General features: G+C 40.4%; 1 protein-coding gene across 1 annotated transcript; it reads left to right on the forward strand.

Moving 5' to 3' along the window:
• Positions 1-1,643: 1,643 nt before the first annotated feature.
• MRPL15 (mitochondrial ribosomal protein L15) lies at positions 1,644-9,900 on the forward strand. Its single transcript, XM_048286841.1, has 5 exons — positions 1,644-1,785; positions 2,686-2,843; positions 5,199-5,364; positions 5,834-5,957; positions 7,207-9,900. The coding sequence occupies exons 1-5, from the start codon at positions 1,687-1,689 to the stop codon at positions 7,542-7,544; spliced, it is 885 nt and encodes a 294-aa protein (XP_048142798.1). The 5' UTR covers positions 1,644-1,686; the 3' UTR covers positions 7,545-9,900.
• The last annotated feature ends 9,048 nt before the right edge of the window (positions 9,901-18,948 follow it).

Raw genomic sequence — 18,948 nt, forward strand, 5'->3', positions numbered from 1 at the left:
GTGAGCTCTGCATGGATTGGGCATGGGGCAGTCTGCTGGTTACAGGCAAGTGCTCAAGAAATTGACCTTCAGGAATCCCGAAGAAATTGCTGAAAACATCTGAGCTGTGAACCTTTCAAAAACTGGTACATTGGCTGTCTCTTCGGAGTGAGATATCTGTCATATGTATGATACTGTTCTATCTGATTTGAAATTTCTGTTTAAAGCAGTGAGAGTTTTAGAAGGCAAAGCATTCTCTAAATTATGTTGTTTCCCCTGCCCTAGAGGCTAAAATGGGCTTTAATAAGATGATTGTCTATACCAGCATCTTGTGTATTGTTACAGTGTAATTTTTCTTAATTTTTTTTTTTTAAGAGAGTAAGAAGCTATACGGATTTCATACTGGAACGCACAGATTTCTGCAGCATGATTTTCATTTTACCCCCATTTACTCTCAGGGCTGGCAGAGTTGCTGCCTGATCTCTTCTCCAATCTGAAGCTGACATTCAACATGGAAGAAGGTATTGTCAAACAGAAGTTTCCGGATGGAAAGCAGGGTATTACACCAAGGAGTATCAGCTTTCACAATGGGAACTGGCCTTTCTGCTCTGTAACTCCACAATGGCAGCATCTACAATTCAGTTCTTCACTGCACTTAAGTCTGCACTCTGCACACCCTTCCCACCAGACCACTACACTGATGGAAACTGCTGTATGGTTTTCCAGTAGGTACACATTCAAATTTATAAGACTGAAATAACACATGTGATCAAGTACTGCAGCAGTACTAAGAAAGTCTCGGTCTTGGTCTTGGCTTGGTGATTTTCTCCACAGTGTCCGGTGTGGGGCTGTGTTTTGGGTTTGTGCTGAACACAGTGATGATAACACAGAGATGTTTTCGTTGTTGCTGAGCAGGGCTCACACACAGCCAAGGCCTTCTCTGCTTTTCGTGCTGCCACGCTGGTGAGGAGGCTGGGGGTGCATGGGAGGGTGGGAGGAGACAGAGCCAGGACAGGTGACCCCAACTGACCAGAGGGATATTCCAGACCAGATGGCATCATGTTCAGTATGTAAAGTGGGGGGAAGAAGGAGGAAGGAGGCACATTTGGAGTGATGGCGTTTGTTTTCTCAAATAACCATCACACATGATGGGGCCCTGCTCTACTGGAGATGGCTGCACACCTGCCTGCCCACGGGAAGCAGTGAATTAATTCCTTGTTTTGCTTTGCTTGCGTGCACAGCTTTTGCTTTCCCTATTAATCTGTCTTTATCTCAAGCCACGAGTTTTGTGCTGTTTATCCTTCCAGCTCTCTCCGCGGTCCCACTGGTGGGGGAGCGAGCCTGCGTGAAGCTTGGTTGCTGTCTGGGGTTAAGCCTCGACAACCTCCGACCGTAATGGGTATTTCCAGTACCGGCACGGGCTGCAGCACCGGCCACTCGGGTTTAGATGCAGCCTGATGGTTTTAAGGACTCGGCTTTGAAACACTTGGCTGAGGTCTCTGTAATAAAACAGCAGGTGCTGGGAAACGAAGCGTAGCGAGAGCCCCTTGCTCAACCATTGGAATTCCGAGCTCCGGCACCATTAAAAGACCGGGCCCGCCCCGCCGGTGGCTGCGCGACACTGCTGGGAAAGCGCGGGAGGTGCGGTTTACGGGGCTGCCGTAAAGCGCCGTGGCCGGGCGCGGGCGCCCTTGAGAGTGAGCGGCCATGAGCGGGAGCGGCGGGAGCCGGGCCCTGGAGCTGCTGCGCTCGCTGCCCAGGGTCAGCCTGGCCAACCTAAGGCCCAACCCCGGCTCCAAAAAGCGGGTGAGTGCCTGCAGCCTGCCGGGGGGGCCCTGGTGGCAGGACTGTCTCTAGGCAGCCGGCGCGCCCGGTCCCGGCGTGGTTCGCCCCCAGGGCTGTCGGAAGGACATCACCCTGGCAGGACCAGGAGAGCGACCTGGCCAGAATAGGCGTGGAAAGGCAAAGGAGTGGATGGCACTGCTGTGTGTGTTGGCCCCGTGCTTGCCCTTTGCGTGCTTTGTTGCCGATGTGTGTGGCCATCCCCACAGAGAACTGGCTGATGAGTGGTGCTGGCTGAACCTCAGGGCCATTGGTGGGGCTGGAGGGGAATAGTAAAAGGTTTTTCATTCCACATGTTAATGGGATGGAGTAGTATGTTTGAAAAGGGAAGGTCAGAAGGCTTACGAAGAAAAGGCATGTGATGCCAGCTAGCATTCTTTTTACTGTCTCTTGGAAACAAAACTGTTACCTGTCTCCTTATAAAGTGGTAGAGAAATTAAGACAAGAAACCAGGGAGAAACCCTGGGGGGATTTGGGGAGAATGTTGAACAGGGGGATGAGATTCAAAGGCTGAAACCGTAGGAACAGAGAAGGGAACAGCAAGCAGCACTCTCCTAAAAGTGCTCAAGACTCCCTAGAGCTACTAAATAGTATAGAATTCAAGTGCAGCTTTGTGTTAGACACGGCCATCCCTGCCACCAAAGGAAGCTGACTGCTCCCATACTATTTGTGGTGCCAGCCTAAAGCTGTGCTCTGCAAAAACCATTAACTGCTTTTCTGTTTTTCCACTAGAAAAGATCTATAACATAATTTTTTCCTCAAGAATCAGCATTTCGCTCAATTGCTTATATCTCAAAAATCTAATGTTTTATAGATACTTGTCTCTGAAGTAGTCGACTAAATGTATCATTGCTTGTTTTGAAGGAAAGAAGACGTGGCCGTGGAAGATACGGAGGTAGGAAGTGTGGCCGAGGTCACAAAGGAGAAAGACAAAGAGGGAATCGCCCCCGATTAGGCTTTGAGGGTGGTCAAACTCCATTTTACCTGGCCATACCAAAATACGGATTTAATGAGGGACATAGGTAAGTTTCTTCACGTTTACTTGGAAATTAATAATTGTCTGCTTTTCTTGATCCTTCTCCTGAAGCAAGAATCTAATATGCCAGAACAGGCCTAACTGAAAAAAGTTCGGTGTCCCAAATTTCTCTCAGGTTGTTAGCTACTTTACCAGAAGAATCTCCCATTTCTTGTGAGATCATTCTTTTAATTATTTCCTGGTTTGCACATCTGCTTATTTACTCTCTTCATAATCCTTCATGTGTAGCAGGCTACCCTCCTCTTCCAGCTGAGTGAATTTCTCCTCTGAAACTATTCCTTCATTCCTGCTTGTTTTTCTCTTTCCCTCATAACCCAGTGAACTGAGTGGGAACAGTCCCAGTGACAGGAGTGAGGATGTTAGGCATGGAGGTGTAATCCAAAGCCTTGCTTTGTTGTTTCTCCTCACTTTATTCACCAGAAGCTGCCATCCAAACAATTCTGCTTCTCTTCATGGTTGTACCTTTTCAGCACTCTGACACTGTGGTCTTTGTCTATCTGTGCCCCACCTGTTCCACCTAGGATCCTAACAAGCTCTTTAGTACCAAATCTGCTGGATGAGGCATTTAGTCATCTTTCACCATTGTTCTCCTTGGGCATTCTGCCCTGTTTAATACTTTTGTCCTTTTTGCACATTGCACTGGTTTGTGCCATGTCTTTATCCCACCTTTCTAATGTTTAAGGTTATTCTTCTAACATGTCTTTTCTCCAGTCACTGTTCTCACCTGGAGAGATGTATGTCAGCATTTTCCAAATTTCCTTCACTTATATTGATAATTAAAAAATTTGGATTAAATTTTTTTTATTTGTTTGGGGTTTTTTTAAAGCCGGGCTTGTTTCATCAGATAGCATTTGTGTTAGGTGGGTCAGTAACCATTTTGTTGCTTTTAGATGTGGTCTTGAAAACTTCTGTGTCCATACAATGCTGCTACAGGCAGTAGTAACAAAAACCTACACCGAGCAGACAGTTCAAAGATGAAAATACTAATGTGTATTTGTGAATTGTTAGACTTGATTTCATGTTCCATTTCCTGATACCACTGCCTCAATAGCTGAGCACTTTTATATTTCCATTCTTTATGCATGTGGTAGACTTACAGACCTGTCCCAGTTGTTACAGAGTTTTCTCTGAATCTTAATAGTTTGGAAATGTGACTCAAATTCTATTTTCAGGTACTGTTATTTCCTCTTGATTGCTTAAATTATTATAAGAGTAAACAAGAAGCAGTTTCAATAGCTGAAAGCAGTGTAGATCCACAGTCCTGCAAAGGAAATGCTCTAGAATGCAGACACTCAGCATCTTATGTTAATAGTGGTCACAAGTTCATAAATATCCAACAGAAAAAAATCCAGCCTCCTGCAGTGACAAGATATTATTAGGATCTTGCTGTTTTTGACAACGTCTGACAGCATATGAAAACAAAAAGAGTGCTCTGTAGTTTCAATGTCAGTGTAGTTTAAGTGTCAGGCTACTGTAAATGTTTCTGTGGTGACCACTGTAAGTGCCCTCGAGTGACGCTGTTGGGGCAGGGGGGAGCACACCAAGCAATGTCTCTGCCTGTTTACCTTCACCTCACTCCTCCTCCTGCCTCCACTTCTTGAACTTTTTCTCTGTAGGGAGCTATCTGACAGCACAAATTCTGTAAGTGGCTTGCCAGTGACAGCAATCAGCTGCTTCCCAATTTTTCAGTTGCTGCTCAGAGACTTCTGATAGCAGCCATCAAATGGATTGTAGGAGAGAGTTTTGAGCATCAGCATTGATGGTGTGCATAGACAGGAATAGTCTCTGGTATTAGAAAACTGTGCTAAGGATTGGTTTGTACAGTGAAGTTAGAACTTCAGAAAACACAAAAGTAGGTTCTGCTGAAGCCAATGGCTGTTGACAAGAGATTCCAGCTCCCTTTGGGGATGTGGGTTAATGCATATTTTCTCAATATTTCTCTTCCTTGATGGTGTTTTGAGGGAGATTCCTTTCAATACTTCTGAGAGGTCAGGTACAGTGGTAATGGATCAGAAAATGTTGTTGGATGTAAGCTGTGCAGGAGCAAGTACAGAGTTTGTCTGATAGTCTTTGACTAAGTTTGTATGGGAGGAGATGTTTGGTTTTTTGACTGTCTATCAGTGAAGCCCCCAAGCTGGCTTCACTTGGAAGGTGGTAGTTATTTACAATCTTGTTGGTTTGCCAAGAAATGCTGACACTGTAGTGTCTTAGTATTTTTTTAGTTTACGAGTAGGTAAAAACCAGAATATCTCAATTGACCGGTTGCTATTAAAGCTTCAATTTTGTACATTTCTCATTGTTTTGTTTGAGGTGTTTGGTTTTTTTGTCTTTCTCTCCCCAGCTTCAGACGTCAGTACCAACCTCTGAGTCTTCAGAGGCTGCAGTACCTGATTGATTTGGGCAGAGTTGACCCCACACAGCCGATTGACTTAACTCAGCTCATTAACGCCAGAGGTGTGACAGTGCAGCCTCTCAAGAGGGATTACGGTGTCCAGCTGGTGGAGGAGGTATGCAGACAGCACACTTAGTACTTCAGGCTTTCAGATTGTCATTCCCGCAGTTCGGAAGCATCTTTGATTCTCCAGATCAGTTTGCTGTGAAATTTTTGTGGATCATAAATCCACTAGAGGGCACTGTGTGTCAGCAAAAAAAGAAACAACTCAGGAGGATGTTTTCATACCTGAGGGGCTGCAAAAATGAGAGTTAAGGAGCACATAACAAAAGGCTGAAGAAGTATTTTACAACAGAAAGCTAAAATGTAGTGAAAGAAATGTATGAATATTTTGGAAATGGAAAGGTTTTTTTAATTCAACCCAAGTGACTGAAGGCAATTTGGTTACCTATCTTGGTGCAGGGAACAGACAATTTATATTATTTTGCAAGATTTAATGTTCCTTACAAGTTTTCAGAGAAGAATAAATGTATATCTTAAAATACTCACTTTAATGTTATTGTAATATGTGTTGAAATTTACAGGGTGCTGATATTTTTGCAGCAAAAGTAAATATTGAAGTGCAGAGGGCATCTGAATTAGCAATTGCAGCCATAGAAAAAAATGGAGGCGTAGTAACAACGTCATTCTATGACCCAAGGAGCTTGGGTAAGAACTTCTTTTAATTTCTGCCTTTTTTTTTTTAATGTGCCAAAATTAAATGATCCAAATCAAAGTTTCAAACACATTTCTTAGTAGAAAGTCATCAACTTATAAAAGCTTCAAAACCAATTACGTGTATATTTACAGAGTCATAGAATACTTTGGGTTGGGAGGGACCTTAAAGATCATCTTATTCCAGCCCCCAATGATGAATGATAATGCATCCTCAGTTTTGGCTTTTTTCAACCATTCACCTGTTTAGTCCTTCCAGCGTCAGTAGTTGTATACCAATCAACCAGTTAAGGAAATCTGAATAGCTTTGTAAATAGAGGACCTAAAAATAGTGTTTAGCTGAATTTTTGTCTTCTGTTTCCCATGTTTAATAGCACTAAGAAAACTCAGGAAAAAATAGATTTAAAAAATACTGTGGGTGTTTATATTTTTAATTTAAAATGCTTTTCCACTTAAAGTGAGGAAGTAAGTTACAGAAGCTCAGAATCATTCCAGTTAAAATGGCTATTGTTTTCAGAACTTTCACTGAAGAATGAGGCTTTGCTTTGCTTGAGGCTGCATCCTGCCTAGCATTCATTCATGCAGTTTTTATTGACAATAATGCAGCTTTCATGTGTGAATGAGGCTGAGAAGAAGAGGAATAGATGTTTTTAGTGTGCAAAATATGCTACCCTGGAGTGATACAAGGGATTTTTTTCATTCCAGAAAAGAATAAAAATAATAAAGTTTAAAGATTCTGGAATTTAATTTGCCAAAATCAGTAAAATTTGAGGAAGAGATGATAGTCCCACAAAGGACTAAGTAGGTACATGTGCCATTGATACTTCAATTAAAATACTTATAGAAACACTAAATTTGGCACTTGTTGGTACACTGTGTAAATAGCCATGCAAGTGCTTTGCTTCAAACTTGGAAATAGACCTTTAAATAAATGGCAGCATCTAGCTTAGTTATGGTTATCTTTACCAAGCAGGTGTTCTAAATGTATTACAAGTATCAACTCCTCTAGACTGATGCTGTAAATACCAGTTAAAGCAGAGTTGGTTGTTTGGTTAAGTGAAACTTGCAAACCACTATCTCATTCTGAACAAGGATATTCTTGAGATTTGATTTTTTTGTTTGGTACTTTTTGATATGAATGTAGTACTTAATTTAGTAGAAAATAAGAAGGTGTCATTTTTAAATATTTTTAAATCTGTATTATGAGGTGCAGTCACTAATTTTCTCTCATGTTTGCCCACAGAAATTTTATGCAAGCCAGTAGTATTTTTCCTGCGTGGCAAACCTATCCCAAAGCGAATGCTCCCACCTGAAGACCTCGTCCGGTACTACACAGATCCCAGGAATCGGGGGTACCTGGCAGATCCTTCTAAGGTTGCAGAAGCCAGGCTGGAACTTGCCAAGAAATATGGCTATGTTTTACCAGACATAACTAAAGATGAACTCTTTAAGATGTTGAGTGCACGCAAGGATCCCAGACAGATATTTTTTGGTCTTGCTCCAGGATGGATTGTAAACCTGGCAGACAAGAAAATTCTAAAACCAACTGATGAGAGTCTGTTGAAATACTATAGCTCATGAATTCAGGACTGGAGACAACTGCAGGTGTACAGGAAACACCTGGGTATGAAATAATGGATAGAAGTGGTGTGTGTTTGTTTGTTTTTAAGACTCCTATTATATTAGACAAAACATAAATTTTTCTTCATGTAATCTTCTGGTGTAGCTCTCAACTTTTTTATTGTCATAATAGAGTGTATCAAAAGTCTTAACATTTGAAAACTATGTGGAGTCTGACATAAAGTGTGCGTCTGGGCACTTTCTCTTCCAATGGTTTGCCAGTTATTGTTTCAGACAAAAGGTTTTGGTGTTGCATTTATTTTTAGAGGATAATTCCAAAGAGTTATTTGACCTAATAATTAGTTTATATTCACCCCCCCCCCCAATTTAAAATCAGAAACATGACTGTACAAAACTAAAATTAGTTTTAGAGTCATATTGCATAAAATTATAAGTTCTAGCAAATGCGTATTGAATAGCTGTAAGAGGTATTTTTGGTTGGGGAAAAATAAAAATAACCAAAAATTACAAAGTACAAAAGATTTCATTAACTTCTCAAATTCCATAGCCATGTCTTGAGTTTTTCCATTGCCATTAATAGCACCAGAGTCTGAGAGGTCTTGATTTTTTATCTTACTTCTTCATATGCAATTGAGAAAGACAGGGTGTGCAGTTTAAAATAACTTTCTATGTAAATTTGGAGGGGGGAGGGAAGATAGCTGTCTTAATTCAATGACTTCTATTATTCAAACATAATTTAAAACTTGTCCTGACACAAATGTAATCTCATTAATAAAATTGCATAGCAGGATCCAGAGTCAATGAAGGACAGATTATGAAGGATGGGGATGTGATGGGTGAAGTACACAGTTAAGATTCAGTTTTCAGCTTGATCAGAGGTTGCATGTGTGACAGTGGACAAATGAATTTAAATGTTGTGAAAAGTTATGAACAAATTGTGTTTATAGGAAACAGCATTTTAATCACATCAACTTGATTAAGTCTTGAAAAATATTTTCCAACAAAGGTTTCTTTTGTCAGTCTCTCCAGAGTGCTGCGTTATTAGTATTCAAGAGTATTCTAGGTTTTGTGTGGAAGCTTAGGATTGGACATTTGGGACAATGAGCCAGACACTAAAGAAAGATGAGGGGGGAGACCAAGATAATGTATCAGAACGTGCTCTGACTGCTCAGAAGTTAATGAGCTGCTTCATAATTTCATGGTTTAATTGAAGCTGAATTTGGTTTTAAAATAGTCATAATTTGATTATAAGAATGCAGGAAGCAGTCCAGGCGACCAGAACACGAGAAGTCATCTTGTTTTCCAATTTTCATGTGCCTTTGGAAATGCTACTTAGAGTTTGCTGTAGCTGCCAAACCGTCCTCTGTGTGCTAGACTCCTCTTTCTCCCGTATGACATCTGTATTTTGCTGGTATACCTCAATGGGGGAGGATTTAAGAAAAATCTTACTTTTCTTTCAGATAATAAAAAGCAGCAGATGAATTTTCGTTGATGTTTGTCAACCAACCCAGATTTTTCCTTTGCTCAACAACCTGCCTTATCAATTAACATGAGCATCTGTAATCACAGAAAAAAATAAAACAAGTTTTCTCACTCTGATTAAATAATCTGAAATCAAGAGATTAAGAATAGAAAGTCATTAAATTTTGACAATTTACTCTTCACCTTCTATTGTTCCTTGTTAATGTGTGTTAAATGCTATCAGTAATGGTCATTCTCCCAGCTTGGAGTTTAAGTATAGGTGAAACATAGCAAAACAACAGCAATATAAAATTGGACTATGAATAGCAGGAATTTTGTTTTAGTAGCATTAACATTCATATTTTATAAGGTGCCCAACACTTTTTTGGCACGTTAAGAATAATGCTGTGTGCCAAAAAAAGTACAGTTGGTGTTAACTTGAATGTGAAGTAAATAACTTTCTCACTTTAGATGTATCCTGTTCTGCATCCTGATGATTGTTGGTTTGGAACCTTAAATGACAAGCAGTACTTTTTTCTTTTTCTTTTTTTTTCAAGTTTTTGTTATTACAATGACTTTACAATAACAATATTACTACTGCCTCCATTTGGGAAGGAGTTGGAGAGGGGGAAGAGTATTTATTGCCTTCCCTTATTTGTGCCATAATGTTTCTGTTTTTATGAATCAATTCACAATTGTATTTTGTGGAGGTGGTGGTACTCAACAGGAAAGCTACTTAACTGGAAGTGAAGAAGGAAGTTAGTCATATTAGTGAAGACCAGAAGACAAAAGTGTTTATGTATCATTGTGTATTTTGGGGAGGAGAAGACGGGGGAAGGCAAGTTTGTTTCCATTTCTGCTCTTTGTATTAAAATGAACAAATTGCTCTCAGCAATTTTTTTTCTAAATCAACTTCTTTGATACACACACGCGTGCACGCGCTGGTTTCTGTAGGTTTCTAAATGGTTTTCAGGTGAAAGGGTAACTTGGATAAAATGATAACAGTGAAAGAAAGAATGAAAACAGGAAACAGATGTCTGGTGACGTCGAGGGATTGGATAGCACTTATTCAGTGAACGGTGTCTTAGTCACAAGGCAGCTGTATCCTGGCTCTGATACTACAACTGTACAAATACCTTGGAGCCAAAACAGCCACGTTCCACAAAATCCGGTCATTCTACTTTATAAAGGTGATCTTTTATCATCTTATAATTGGAGAGGGCAAAAAAGGGCTATGCATTCCTTTATTTAAAATATGCAATGCTTGTCTTTTTTTCTCACTTCTGTTAACAGTAGCCAGTATTTTATATCAGTTGTTTGAATTTTTATTTACTAGTGCAAAAAGTCACAAGGCTATAGAGGATTTCCTGTTCACTTTATCTCATCAGGAACACAAGTCTCCTAGCAACCAAATACAGAATTATCAAAAGCACCAGTAAGTTATTGACAAGGTTTCTAATAAACCCATAATAAACAATGTCCCAAAGGACTGTTGTTTATATGTCAGACTTCCTGGTGCAAGACTAAGTCTGTGCTGGCATCTAAGCCCATTCTCCTTTCTTAGGTATATGGATGATGTTTTCATGTTCATAAGATAAAGGATTGCCTTGGATATCCTGTTTTGATACAGGTTTTTCATGTGCAACAATGTGTGACACAGCAAGAAGCGCCCAATCTGCTGTAGCTGGAAAAGCATTATCAGGTAGCTGAGGAAAAGGAACTTACATTTGTGTCACAAAATACTGAAAGCCATGTCCATTTTTATCAGCAACATCATACTTCTGAATGATTACTTGATAAAACTGATTACAGATGTGAGACTGCAATCAATATAAAGGCCTGTAAACTAGTACATACTTTGTTGTTTCATACTGTGATAATTAGAAATCACCTATTTCTTAGGAACAGACTCTACTGACTGCAGCCAGTCCATGCTGTACTTACAGGTAGCTGGCTGCAGACTCAAAATGCAGTGAATTAAAATTCCCTTTTGCTCATATGTATGACAGTGATAACCTGGCTTCATTATAGTTCATATGGAATTTGTGTTTAACAGTCTAAAGTTGACTGTACAATCCACTGATTTCCAAAAACGAATAAATTAATGAATCACTGGCCCCGATCTGAATCTTCTCTGGCACTGTGCCAGCATTGTTTTGACATAGAAGCATAATTGATGTTAGTCCTCCAGGAAGTCATATAAAAGTGATCAATTACGAAGATAGCTTCCCATTGCTATTTTATTATTTTCTACCATTATTTCTATTTTATTTTCTGTATTAAAACCTTAAATGCTAATGCAAAACTAATTTTGCACTGTTTAACACTCCCAAGTTCTGTAAGTAATTTGAAATTGTTGCACAAGTCCCATATTTTAAATATTTAAGTGTTATATTTACATATATCTAAAATAAGAAAGATATTCTGTATATCCAAAATGTCCAGTTTAATATTCTATATGCAGCTTTGTGTTTTAAAATTTTCTGAAAAGGTGATCAGACAGGAATAGTTTTATATAACTCACAATTAATGTTCTGGTTTAATCTATGAAAAGAGAGGTCCAAGTGTGACAGGATTCTTGCCCATTAGAACAAAATTATGAACTTTTTTAAGCTCCTTTATCTCCTGCCCAGGTGGCTCATCTTGGTCTTTTGTAGCTGAAATATATGGCATTGTCTAAAGAAGTATGGTTTCTCAGTGGAAGCAAACTTCCCTCAGATCTGTTCTGTTCTCCTGTGCTTAATATCCCCTCTGATGCACATGCGTCTTCCCAAGGTCTCTTCTCACCTTTCCCGTTGTAGTGGTGGGAACTACAGGGCTCAATCATTCTCACAGTGTCATCCTGTCTGGCCCACTCTGAGTTTGAAAATCTGGTTGTTTTATGTGCCTCTGGAGCAGGAAAAGTGTTGATCATTCCTGCATCTGTTTATATGGGGGGGTGGGGAGGGGTTGGCTTGAGTTTCCTGGACTGGTGTTGGCTTTTGTTGTTAAAAATGTCAACAGCAATGTTGTTTACTTGTTAACCTTGTAGATTCCAAGCCACATGCCAAGCAACTTGGAGGGCCCTTTGAGCAATGGGCTTGGATTTGGTGTTTATCAGTCAATGAACACTCCTAGAAGAGTGCCTGTGCACTTAAATCAGAATTGCATATGCTAGATATCAATGTGAAAGGATAGGAAATTTTACATTCCATGCACCAATGCCCAAATCTGTCTCTCCTTGCACTTTTCTCCAGCCTCTGTAAGATTCATTCTGTGTCATGGTAGGATTGTCCTGTCTGAGCTTTAGTCTATAAATATGGGCTGATGAATTCCTATTTAGCCAGAAAATCTGCCTTTTATTATTCCTTGGGCAGGTAATGATAGATTAATGTATATTTAGCCTGAAAATCTGCCATTTATTATTCCTTGGGTAGGTAATGATAGCTAGAAGTTTGTAGACATAGAGCAGTCTATGAAAAGTAAGCTGATGTGTAAATTTATAGTAAACTAGTTCTCTAGGGGTTTTTTCTGATGCTGTTGTAGTTTGTTCCCAGTGTGGAGTACCTTAAATTAAGAAAATAAATTCACTTGGCATCTGACAAGAGAGATGCATTTTTACTTGAACATAGCTGTGGTTCAGTGCTTCAAAAATTGAATCCAAGTTCCCTGTAAAGTTAATATAGTGAGGTATTGTGTTAATTTCAAAATTAATGCAAGTCTAAATTTTTATTGCTCACATGTAGACAAAACTTCAAGCTCCTCTCATAGGAGTTTCACTCCCTTTGTAGTAATGTGATCGATAGAGTCAGTACCTAGAGCCTAGAGAATTGCCATTCAGCCTGGAGCAGACATCTGAGCAATTCAGTGACACTCCAGACTCCACTGACTGACAGGAGCTGTAACACAGCACTCTTGTATGCACCCAAAACTTCAGCATCTGGAGCTGAATCCCACTCTTTGTTTTCAGTGACGGTTTTCAGAAGTTCTCCTCGGGATCACCAGTGTGGATTGCTTAGCTCACCATTGGGAACTTGTGAGGCTTGATGTACTAGGTTGTATCTGTCTTTGAAAATAAGCATTCTTTTTTAATCATTTAGTGAAAAAAGCAACCTAGAGGATATATTGGTGCCACAAGAGGTGATATGCTGGCAATCAGTGTTATTTTAAAACTATTGGAGACAGCAGCTTCTCCAGGATACAGAAATTGGTGACATCCCCACCTGGCAGCCTCTGACTTTCAAGGTGGATGACTCCCAGTTGCCAGCCCTGCACTAATATTTCAACTCAAATTTGCTGGCCTGCCTTCTTTGACCCTTGTGTAATATGTGCTGATGTTTGTGCTAGTTCTAATCTATATGTTTACTCTATAAGCAAAGCACAGAAATTAAATTTGCCTCCATTTGCAAAATAAAAAATGAGAGAGCAGGGTGGTGCCTCCCTTGAGGGGTCTGCTTCAGCAAGTGGTGTTTGTAATGGCTAGAGAAGGTGACTGAGATGCTTAAACACAGATGTCTCACTGCCATCTGAGAAGATGCATCCAGTGTGTCTCACAGGGTACCCCTACAGCTACTCTGACAGCTTGTGATGTTTGCATAAAACACAGATTTGGTACTGATGTGCTTGTCTTTTGTGCGCAGTCATTTATCCCCTCTTTTTCTTTTCTCATTTTTTCTTCTTTTTTTTTTTCTTGGCAAGGCCATCACACTTATTACAGCAGGCAGTCTGAGTATGGGCCATGTACGAGGCTTGAGATTGTTCCAGACAAAATATTATTCTACTGTTTTTATGTTGGACTTGGCTGATGTGACGTTGCTGCCATCCTGACTTCTAGGTAAAATGTCTGGGCTAATTGTGACTTTGTTGTTGGGTTTTGTTGTTATTGTTGTTTTTGGAAGGCTCCAGCCCTTCCAAGTTCATCGTTAAAGACTGGTGTTTGCTGTGGGATGATCATGAAATGAATTACCATAGTGAGGATGTGATTGTGTAGTAAAATTCTACCTGGCTCAGTTTTCTGCATTCATTCGTATGTCTCTGAGGGGGTTGAAGCACTGGGGTGCTCTGATTTTGTCTTTGATGTGGGAAAGCTTATCTGTCCATTAAGAGAACCTAAGAAGAGAATGGAAGGCAAAAAGCTCTCAAGTAATTTTTGCTGCCTCTTCTGAGAACTGCATGTATTCCACTGCATGTTTTCCCAATTCCGGTTGTTCTTGGCTGAGCTCAGTGACTTTGCGTACGGCATATTAGGAAACTGCAATGGCAGCAGACCACCATGGGCACTGACACACAGCTGTGGTACCATAGCTGGCTGGGGCAAAAGAAAAGATAATTTTGGAGACTTGGGAACATGAGAATCGAGGTATGAAACTCTGCCTGAAGAGATTCCAAAGTCAGAAACATATGTGTATACTTCAACACCACTGAAACTCTGCTGCATGTTTAATTACTTTTTGGTTTTGCTGACTATACTGTTAGGAACTGTAAGTATTCAAGAAATTATTTAAAGAATACATTTTAGGTTTTCCTTGTTGTCCTTAGAGTTTTCAGCTCTGCAGGGATCTTGTTTCCAAGCATTGTTCCTGTATCCAGCAAGACTAGAAGCAAATTTAAGAAGTGGGAGCCAGCATTTTCATATGATGGCATTATTCCAGGAACTGGTGCTGTAGGATAAACAGTAAATACTGTGAGGCTTGCAAAACACTTACTCATTCACTACTTATACCCTGCTGATATTTTCATTGTTAGAGAGCATAATTTCTCTGCTGTCTCTGCAGCTGACATCCAGTTACATCTCCTCAGCATGAAAGAAATCTGTCATTGTTTCCAGCGTCCAAACCTGAGGGTAACAAATACGATATTACCAGGCAGACAAGCAACCCGCACAAACGTCCTTCTCCATCTGCTACTCTCCCCCAATTAACGAGACTGCTATGGCTGTTTGTAGAGCTGAGAGTTGCATCTGCTTGGTGGGGACAGGGAGAAGGTCCGGTGTCCTCCTGGTAGAGGCAAGGCTGACACCTAGTGACCAGACGCATTTATTCCTATGGGAATTCCCTGTGTTCTGGTTCAGTCACGATTCACTCTTTTCTAGGTCTGGAAGGTTTAAACTTCAGAGTGAATAGTCAGTTTATTTCATCATCGTTTTTGGCCTTTGTTTTCATTGTTTCTAGTTCTATCTTCTCCTCTGAAGATGGAGTTCAGCTACCTTGCAGGCTTGTTCACGGCTGATGTTGTAGAGGATTTTGTGTGTAGTCTCTTGGGAGTTGTTCATGCCAGCTGCACTGAGCAGACCAAGGTGGCTGATTGCAATCAACACTAAGTTCAGAACATCATGCTTTTTTGGCTTTTCCTTTATAAAATCATGGCCAACTGCAGTATTTGTATCATTTTTGCTTATTCTATATTGAAGAATCCAAAATCAAATGTAGTGGGAAATTCTCTGAGTTGCAGAATATTCTTCCTACAGATGTCTGCTGACCAGAGGTGACATCTTACAATTAAGCTGCCACCTGGAGAGCATTACCTGTTCCATCATCATTGCAGATCCTGCTGGAAGCGTTCTGAGTTCTGGGCCTTAGCAAACTGCATATTAAAGAGGAAGAGTAAAACCTAGCTAAAAGACTCTTCCAGAATGCTTCTGACTTTTCTTTGGTTACATAGATTAGCATTTCAAGGGTATAACATATTGATGAGAATTGCTTGTGACCTTTACCAAAAGCTAGGTAAATTTAGGAAAACAGCCCCCCAACATGAACCAAAGGAGTAATCTCTTGTGTTGACTCCAAAAGTAGACTGCAGAGGGTCTCAGTGGTTCCCCATGCTAATGGGTTTCACACAAAGCCCTCTACCAAAGCCCTGAAAAAGCATTCCTGGACCAGTCCTTGGGATTGGAGGAATATTTTGTTTTTGAAATGTCTCTTGTCTTCTAAATGAAGTATTGGAAATAAAGTTGATACAACATATCTGTTTGCTACTAGCGCTGTGTTTGACTATACAAAGAGTCAGAGCTCAATGTTTTTCTGTGCCTGAAAGGAAACTTTGATTCTTCCTGAATGAAATAACTAGGAACTTGCACAAGCCCTGTGTTGTTGAACGGAAAAGGCAAGCTTTTTTCTTCCAGATAATCTTTTATATCTCACTCAGAACTTTATGTATAGCTCTGATTCTGTATCTGTTGCATGTTTCTAATTAGCTCATGAATAAATAAAAGGTCTGTGTTCCAAAATCCACTGATTTTTCATCTGCTAACTCTTGTTGATAGGATGAGCCTCTGGAGAGGAGCATAGCATATTCCCAAGTGCTGTGTCACTAGGAATGAGAATAGCAAAACTGCCCAAGCACATACATACACTGAAGTTCTTTTTCCCTTTCTGAAAACTGATGCTGCAATTCCATGTCTCGAAACCATCACCCAGTACTGTTCGCCCGAGGCAAAAGTTGTGTTTTCTCACTTGTGCTTGCAGCCATTTTTGGTGTCTCTCGCAAACAAGATTATAGGGTAGCTCATTTGCATAATCACTTTGAATAATTATTTTTAAAATTCACAAAAGCTGACTTTTAAACTTAATTTTAATTAATTAATTAATCTGAACAAGAGCCTTAGAACAGGTAAACATGGCTTTGACCACGCCTAAGTAATAGACTTCAAATTATTCATTTTGAAAGAAATATTGGGGATTCTGAAGAGCTGAACGCCTTGAAGGTGATCCTTGAGTTTATAAGGAATTCTGTATACAATAATGACCCTTCTTTTTTTTTTTTCTTTTTTTTTTGTATGTAATGGAAGTTTTGTTAATTGGTCAGGCTAAGCCAATTGTTTTCATTATTTCAGACCACAAGTGTAGGATTCCTGCCTTTGTTCAGAGCAAAGGGGAAAAATAAAGCTCTCTAGTATCAAATAAGTAAGCACAAAAGAAGCAGGGTATTTGTTAGAGTTCCATCTCTATGTACTGGTAGATGTGACCTCTGGAAAACCTACTCAGAGCCTCAGTCTTTGTCAGTCCTGTGCTCTTGCACTGGTAGCAGGAATACCCAAGTAGCAGGTGCCCAAGGGTAGGTCCAGGTCCATATACCTGCTCCAAAATAACACGTGGTGTGCAGCTTCAGCAGCACAGATGTGGGAACACATGCAGGCAGAGCCAAGGTGTGCTGGTTTTGGTTGGGATAGAGTTAATTTTCTTCCCAGTGGCTGGTGAGGGGCTGTGTTTTGGATTTGTGCTGAACACAGTGATGATAATACAGAGATGTTTTTGTTGTTGCTCAGCAGGGCTTACACAGAACCAAGGCCTTCTCTGCTTTTTGTGCTGCCACGCTGGTGAGGAGGCTGGGGGTGTTCAGTATATAAAGTGGGGGGAAGAAGGAGGAAGAGTGGATGTTTTGGGTGATAGTGTTTGTCTTCCCAAGTGACCATTACACATGATGGGGCCCTGATGTCCTGGAGATGGCTGCACACCTGCCTGCCCATGGGAAACAGTGAATTAATTCCTTGTTTGCTTTGCTGCGTGCATGGCCTTTACTTTCCCTATTAATGAGTCCTTTTCCACCCTTCCAGTTCTCTCCCCAGTCCCACTGGTTGGAGCAGTGAGAGAGTGGCTGTGTGGGGCTTGGCTGCTGGCTGGAGCTAAACCACGACACAAGTAAAACCACTCAGAGCAATCCCCTGTGCTCAAAACTCCCCCCAAAACCTGTTCCATGTGGTGACTACAGTCCTCCAGCAGTGTACCAGCCCGGAGATGGTTGACATAGACAGCCCTGTGACCCAGGCAGGTGCTCCCATCTTCTCTCCAGTGCTGTGACCTGCATAGGGAGTATCCTGTGTCCCCCTGCCCCAGATCTCTGAGTTGAACTGCTTTGTGGCTGGATTGGGAGCTGAAGGGTTGACCTGCCTCCTGGCCTAACACAGGGTTTTGGAAGAGTCCTCCTCTGACAGAACTCTCCTGCTATCACCCCACTATCAGCTGCCACATGGCAAGGGGAGAAAAATTGGCTTTCCTTTCTTTGTGCAATATCAAACCCAGGCAGGACAGTCACTGGCCTAGCTCTGCATGCTCGTAAGAGCAACGACCACCATACTAAAGCAGAGAATGATCTTTCAGACTCACAGGCCTTCGTCAGAACTCTGCCTGCAGTCATGTAGGAGCCAACAAGTAAAGCAGGTAGCTCTGTGGCTCTTCTGATTTTATTGTATTCAAAATTGCCAGAGCATTAGTGATACTTGTGACTATCCAAGGAATCAGGCTACTAATACTTCCCTTTTATATAACAAGCTTGACTACCACTTCACTTGGATTTTGCCTGTATTTTATTGATAATTTTACTGAATTCATCATACACTTGCAAATATGAAGTACAACGGCATTTCCTAATTTCCTTTACAGCCAAAGTTACAGTTAAATGAAAGTTAAAGCTCAATGTACCCATTTGATCTTAGTTTTTCTTCTTGTGACTTAGGATGTGTCCCCACTGCACATTCCCTTGTATTTTACACAGCTGTGTTCTAAGAATACCAGTTGATAAAACCTTAGATAGAAGAATTTACAGTGTTGAGATTGTTTATTGTTGAGGGTTTTTCTGTTGCTTTTTTTTTTTTTCAGAAAACCACCAGGAAATACATAATTCTACACTGAAAAACTGCTTTGTATCTCTGTCCACTAATACTCTTTATCAGAAGAAGTCAACAGTTTGTGATAATTTCTGCCTATAGTGTTATTGACTCCTTTTTGAAACAGGAGTTTTTGAAAATTCCTAGTTCCACTTTCCTTTAAACTCTTATCAACTAGTCCAAATAAAGATATCATGGTGAAGTATAGGTTCATGCATTAAGCTATACTGTACAGTGTATACTATACAGTGTTAAATAATGATGGAACTTTTGTGATCATTGGAGAATGAATGAATTTCTTTTTGTATGTCTGATCAATTTATTCAAATTATTAACATGAACATAAAATGCTCACTAAAATAA

Source organism: Corvus hawaiiensis, chromosome 26, assembly GCF_020740725.1.
Source record: "Corvus hawaiiensis isolate bCorHaw1 chromosome 26, bCorHaw1.pri.cur, whole genome shotgun sequence".
Classification (NCBI taxonomy): domain Eukaryota; kingdom Metazoa; phylum Chordata; class Aves; order Passeriformes; family Corvidae; genus Corvus; species Corvus hawaiiensis.